This window comes from Electrona antarctica, assembly GCF_951216825.1.
Source record: "Electrona antarctica genome assembly, chromosome: 12".
Taxonomy (NCBI): Eukaryota; Metazoa; Chordata; class Actinopteri; order Myctophiformes; family Myctophidae; genus Electrona; species Electrona antarctica.
In genome coordinates, this window is record NC_136793.1 from 26,248,338 (window position 1) to 26,255,837 (window position 7,500).

Below are 7,500 nucleotides of genomic sequence, written 5' to 3' on the forward strand. Positions count from 1 at the left end.
TCACAAATCTTTTCACACAGTTGTAGTTTAATAAAAGCTATTATACCACCAGTTAGTTCGGCAGGTTGCGGGCTCGTGTCTTTTGGGGCGTCATGCTACTGAGTTGAACGTGACTTACATTGGTAAATCTGTAACATATTCCTGTAATCACATTTTGGTCCACTCTGGACAGCCCATTTCCAAGATGTAAACAGTCAGGGTCTATTGGGTCCGTCCTGCACTCAGGCCTGTGTATGCTAAGACTAAAACTAATTCATCATCCGTCCTCCCAGAGGCAGTGGTGTAAAGTAACTGTACATTTACTCAAGTACTGTACAGTACAATGTACTTTTTCTTTACTTTACTGGAGTATTTCCAATTTTTACCTCGACTCCACTGCATCTCAAAAGAAAATATTGTACTTTTACTACTTCGTAGACCTTGATTATTATTATTATTACTCAAAAAAGAAAAATGCATTTTATACATTTGAAAACTTAAGTGAAACCGTAAGTGCATTTTGATACCAATACTTTTGTACTTTTACTCTTAAGTACATTTTGAATTCCAGACTTTTACTTGTAACAGAGTATTTCTACGTACATTGCTGTATTGATACTCTTACGTTAGTAAAACATGCCAGTACTTTTTCCACCACTGCACTCAGGCCTGTATATACAGTATGCTCAGGCCTGTATATACAGTATGCTCAGGCCTGTATATACAGTATGCTCAGGCCTGTACATATGCTCAGGCCTGTATATATGCTCAGGCCTGTATATATGCTCAGGCCTGTATATATGCTCAGGCCTGTATATATGCTCAGGCCTGTATATATGCTCAGGCCTGTACATATGCTCAGGCCTGTATATATGCTCAGGCCTGTATATATGCTCAGGCCTGTATATATGCTCAGGCCTGTACATATGCTCAGGCCTGTACATATGCTCAGGCCTGTATATATGCTCAGGCCTGTACATATGCTCAGGCCTGTATATATGCTCAGGCCTGTACATATGCTCAGGCCTGTACATATGCTCAGGCCTGTATATATGCTCAGGCCTGTATATATGCTCAGGCCTGTACATACTGTATGCCAAGACTTTCAAACAAGTTGGTCATCCATCTTCCAGAGGCATGCGGTCAAAGCTAAGCTACGTAGTGGACCAGGAGGTGAACGGAATCAGAAGGAGACAAACACAGAGACAGAGTGGGAGAGGGAGAATAAATGGACACATTTATAAGAGGGGAAGTTAGTGATTAACCTTGTCTGAATTAGATTACTAACATTAGGGCTGGACCATTGGCTTCAGCCACAGTAAGTGTGACGTGCCTGCGTGCATGCGTGTGAGAGAGAGTGTGTGTGTGCGCGTGCATGTGTGTGAGAGTCTGTGTGTATGTGTGTGTGTGTGTGTGTGTGTGTGTGTGTGTGTGTGTGTTTGCGAGCATGCGTGTGAGAGTATGTGTGTGGGCGCGCACGTGTGTGTTTATGCGCTCGCACATGTGCACACATGCGATGTGCGTGTGTGTGCTTATGCAAGACTAGTGCATGACTGCAAAATGGCCCTGTATATTTTTAGCTAACACTGAAAGTTTTTGGTTTTGTCCCAGACAGTCAGGGCATACAGTATAGACTACAGAGGCCATGGAAGGACACAGTAGGCCTAATGGATTGTGGACACATTTATCTGAAAGCTTTCTCTGTTCTGGAAGCCGCGTTAAATGGGTTGCATCTAAGAAATCTAATAACGGACAACACACACACACACACACACACACACACACACACACACACACACACACACACACACACACACACACACACACACACACACACACACACACACACACACACACACACACACACACACACACACACAGAAAACTGTTGTTCCATTACAGCATAAGTTCACCTACCACTATAAGGGCCATCCAACACCTGAATGGCATTCTATACCTCCATCCCGCAACAAAACAGCTCATATAATTAACAAGCGGCCATAAAAAGAGGAAATATGTATTGAATTAATCTTTTCAAGACGCGGCATGTGTTTATGACAGAGCTTAATACGTACACTTTACTGGCTGCACCGCAGCTGTGTTTTCACATTCACTCTCCTCTCAGCGTCGTACAGTAAAGAACATTTAAGCCGCCGACACACACAGCTGCAAAACACGCGCAGAACACGCACACGCACACGCACACGCACACACACACACACACACACACACACACACACACACACACACACGCGATTAAAGTCTAAGCCTATAATAGTGTGCCATTAAGGAACTCTGTGCTGCGCTAAAACATGAAGAGAATACTTGGGGGATTTAGTCAGTAATAGTGGCTGTAAATAAGAGGGCTTGCTATTAAAGCTGAATTTACTACCATTTGCCGAGCCCTCTGGCTTGGGATGGGAAGGGAGGGCGAAACATTTTAAACAATGTGTATTATTGGAAGACATAACATTGGCGAGGACCTGTGTGTCTGTGTGTGTGTGTGTGTGTGTGTGTGTGTGTGTGTGGTTGGGTGTGAAAGACTTACTGTACTGTACTGTACTGTACTGTACTGTACTGTACTGTACTGTACTGTACTGTACTGTACTGTACTGTTGAAAGATTCAGTTTGGGGTTAAAGTTAGGATTAGACATTCATAGGTAGGATTTAGGGGTTGGAGTTATTTATAGTTGATGATGCACCGGTGTTGTTCTTCAAGTTCACAACGCGTCGCAGCGTGACACGTTTGTGTGTGTGTGTGTGTGTATGTGTGCGTGTGCGTGTGCGTGTGCGTGCGGTCCTACCTCAGCGTCCTGCTTCTGAAGGCAGTAGGTTCTCTCCAGCGAGCGCAGTGATGTCACGCTGAGCTCCGCCTCCTCCAGCAGGAGCTCCAATAGCAGCAGCAGCTGCTCTGATGACACCTAGGAGGCAACCAGACCAATACCAGTTTAATTGTGTCTCCTGACGCGGAATAATAGAAAAGTCGTGCGGCGGGGGGAAAAAATAACAATCTGTAAAATCGATCATCTCGCATGCGGTAATAACCGCACTGCTCTGGAAGAATTCATCACACGGCAGTGACTTCAAACTACTAGACCAGCAAAATTACACACACATATTGCATTCATTCACCCCTGCAAAAATGATGTTTACATTAATTTGACTTCATGTGAAATTTATTCGATTTTATTTAATTGTTTTCGCTGCTGGGATCATTGGAAGAAAATAAATAATAATCCCACATCCAAGTTCGGCGAGTTATTAATAGTGGCTTTAATATGATAGCCAACTGCGACATAATAAAAACTGAGCAGGAGGGCTGATTAAATAAATATGATAAAGCCAGTGTGTTTTCCCAAACAGAAAACCATTAGACTAACATCATTACAGAGGCGAGAAGCGGCGGAGGGGAAGTTGGGATGAGGACAAGGAGACAGGCGGAGGGGGAAACCGGGGGAGACGAGAGGAATGAAGAGGCAGAGTGAAAAATGAAGTGCGCCTCTTCTAATAATCTCATCACATTGCACACCAAGCACCTTAACCACAGCTCAGAGACTGAGCGACTGAGAGACACTGTAATTACCCCCCAAAAAAGAGCCTCTTTTATTATATTTCTTCCCCTCTGTAGTTTCTCAGAATGTAAGAAAAATTATATCTATTAAAGACGAATGAATAAAGATGAATCAGAGGTTATTCCAAGGGTGTGGGCACTGCAGCGCTGTGGGAGAGGAACTAACTTCATCCCCCAAGAGGAGGGGAGGGACACACGTGTTGTCAAAACCTGTGCCCAGCCTTGCCCATCTCTCCCCGGAATACCACTCTCCAAATCACTCTCTGGTCCATCTTTGGGACACAATTAAAAGCTGTAGGTTCCACCGAGAATGATGTGTGAATGAGGAGGAGCGTGAGAGGGAGAGAGAGAGAATTTGTAAAGAGGAGATTAAGAGTACTGTACTCGTTCCCTGTCTCCATGGGGAACATACCTCCCATTCTTAAAAATAAAACAAAAACGGCCCTCAAAACCCACCTCTTCAGACTTGTTACAGCAGCTAACCCATGATGTTTTTACGTTTTTCTTTTGACCGATTCCGCAAATGCCTTCTAAATCAGTAGTTCTGAAACTTGCTTGCATTATTGTCAGGCAGAACAGAACAGACAGTGTAATCAATATTTCCCATGGTCTCACCAAAACATATTTGGGAGCTTTGTAGACATAATCTAATCTTAAAAAGAAAAAAAAAACACTTAGCCCTGCTGTTAGTTGCTACTGAGATTGACATAATTCATTTAGCCTGTCCCACAAACCACACAAGTCACGCATCACTTCTGGGATCTTCCGCTATACTATGCACCACTAGGGGCAGCAGCAATCTACTGCCTTTAGTGCCTTATATACCATTGACTAGAGTTCCCCCAGCTGGCTACTCAACTCTACAGCAAATCTCTTCACCGGAAATAGTAGATCTAAGATACTTTTGATGAATGGTAGAGTTCATAGTTAAAAAGACACAATGGCAAGACCTCCACAATGTGGCTTGTATGGCTAGGAGGGGACAGGCGTTTCCATTTGAAGAGAAGAAGACCTCCACAATGTGGCTTGTATGGCTAGGAGGGGACAGGCGTTTCAAGACCTCCACAATGTGGCTTGTATGGCTAGGAGGAGGGGACAGGCGTTATGGCTAGGAGGAGGGGACAGGCGTTATGGCTAGGAGGAGGGGACAGGCGTTATGGCTAGGAGGAGGGGACAGGCGTTATGGCTAGGAGGAGGGGACAGGCGTTATGGCTAGGAGGGGACAGGCGTTTCCATTTGAAGAGAAGAAGGCATCTGGCTAACAGTGTGGTGAAAGCAATACCCCTCTGCATGGCTATAGGAGGCTGGGGGGGGGGGCTCAGGTTCTATGGGAATATGGAATCAATTTTGATACGTTTCAGATATTTCAGGCAAAAAACGGGAATATAAATGAGAATATAACTTAGCTTGGCATTATTGAAGCAATGCAACCCTGCAGTAGCAGTGGTGTAATGAGATCTGTGAAGGATCTGGCTGCGAAGCCAGATCCTTCTGCGAAGAACACTGTGCATTGCACAAATATTAGAGCGAGTGAAGCAAGTTCAAAATGCATTTCAATTCATCAGACAATCCTGTTTCCAAGTCGTCTTCGCATGTGCTTTTAAGATTAGCAGAGACTTCAGGATTTATACAGCATACTAAACTGAAATGTCTTTGATGAGGATTTAAGATTCAAACTGCGTATGGTTTTTCTTTCCATAATTTCACTCAGAGTATATTTATTGTATTTTCTTCCCACAGCGCTGCTGGGAAACGCCAGCACACTGCTGGAGAAGAGGAAAGGTTTCAGCATGTAGCTGTTGGTGATACAGGAATAACACTCAAACAGTAGTTGGCAGTTGGTCAAGTTAAACAACGCTACTGTGCACGTGCACGCAAACACATAAGCCTACACACTCACACACACGCATATGTAAGGTCCGTATGTAGACAGTATGCACACACACACGCGCACGCGCACACGCACACGCACACACACACACACACACACACACACACACACACACACACACACACACACACACGCTAACTCACACCCTTACGGTCGGTCATCTAACCAAGTGGAAACTCGGAATTCCAATCTTTGGCTCTTTATCCTCTCCACCTCATGACCTCTCCCTCCCTCCCTCCCTCCCTCCATTATGTGAGGGCTGCGTGTTCCCTGGATGGACCCTCCATCTCTAAGGGTCTCCGTGGGGCCCACCCATGCTTTCTCCTGCCCTCAAGCCCTTTGAAAAGAGGATCAATAAAAGTGCTCTTACACACTCCAATGCACTCTTCACAGTTCGCACGCACACACACGCATCCTTTTACACTAAACACAGGGTTTGGATGTCCATGTGTCCCGCCTGTATGTATTTATGTACAGTATGTTGGCAGTTGGCACACTAATCAAATTATTTTTTTGTCCCTGTAATGTCACCAGGAATAAGCTTCCCCAGCTTACGCTGTGATGACGCACGCAAGCACGCACACATGCGCACACACACACACACACACACACACACACACACACACACACAGCAGACCGAAAAGCATGTGTGCCTACCCACAAATAACTTCTCCATGGTGATGTCAAAACAAGAGCAACAACAGCAACACACACACACACACACACACACACACACACACACACACACACACACACACACACACACACACACACACACACACACACACACACACACACACACACACACACACACACACACACACACACACACACACACACACACACACACACACAGCTGTATCGTGTGACGGATATTGTGTGACGGATATTCCGGGCGAATGTTCCCCCGAGAACTGACTAGGCTTCAAGTGGTTAAGTGTTGAGGATGGATTGTCTCTCTACCTTTACATCGAGTCATTCCTGCACACATCATTGCATTGTCTCTCTACCTTTAGAGCGAGTCATTCCTGCACACATCATTGCATTGTCTCTCTACCATTAGAGCGAGTCATTACTGCACACATCATTGCATTGTCTCTCTACCATTAGAGCGAGTCATTACTGCACACATCATTGCATCATAGACACTCCACCAGCTTCCTGGAGTGTAGTGGTGGAAGAAGTACTCACATGTTTGACTTAACCGAAAGTATCATTTAATACTTAAAAATATAGCCTACTTAAAAATATACTTATAGTACTAAAGTACTCATTATGCACAAAGTCCTGTTTCACAAGTTATCGTAATGTCTAAAACAAAAATACATCGCATGGATGCACCTGGGACGTATCCTCAGTGATGTATCCCAAGGCATCGGGGTTCCGGTCTTCCAACATCATACCCCTCACTCAGGTGACCCAGCCGGGGTGATCAAGTAAGTCCCGACTTACTGTACGTCCCAGTAGCTACCCTAGATCAGTCCCATTAGGGAAAAAACCAGGGCCACACAATCCGTTCCTCTGGAACTACTCTGCCGGGACTGGGTATGCGGGAGGATCACATCAATCTGGTGCGTGGAAGGACTAGGCTCTGTGGGTTGACTCCGGTCCGGGCCCCTCCTACGTCTCACCAGGTCCACTCCTGCTCTCACCAGGTCCAGCACCTGTGCGTTGCACCAGACTCCCAGCACCAGGCACTTCATTCAGGAGTGGTGGATTCTCGAGCCGCAATGGTTCTGCAGGTTCCACCTGGGCCATGGTGGTGCCGCAGGTCCACTTGCGGCTTGAATGGCCCTCCTAAAGGCCTCACCGTGGGTTTGTTGGGCTTCTTCCTCACGGAAGAAACAGGCTGGGGCGCCAACCCATACTGCTCCCGGGTGCCGTCTACATTCCGGCTGCCACCCATCTCTCCGGTGGTCACCAGACTATTTCTGGTTGTCACATTCCTATGAGTCACTATAAATAATCAAATATAATCTAATATATATATATTTTTAAACGTTTGAAAATAGCAGATCTACAAGCTCACGACACGTTGCGAGCTTGTAGATCTGCTAT

At 45.5% G+C, this 7,500-nt stretch overlaps 1 protein-coding gene across 1 annotated transcript in view; it reads right to left on the reverse strand.

Annotated features, from left to right (window-relative positions):
- The window catches only part of aopep (aminopeptidase O (putative)), a 122,049-nt gene that overhangs the window by 23,490 nt on the left and 91,059 nt on the right, over positions 1-7,500 (reverse strand). The window contains exon 15 of the mRNA XM_079517127.1: positions 2,785-2,901. Within this exon, the coding sequence (XP_079373253.1) occupies positions 2,785-2,901 (117 nt within the window). The remainder of the gene's footprint in view (positions 1-2,784; positions 2,902-7,500) is intronic.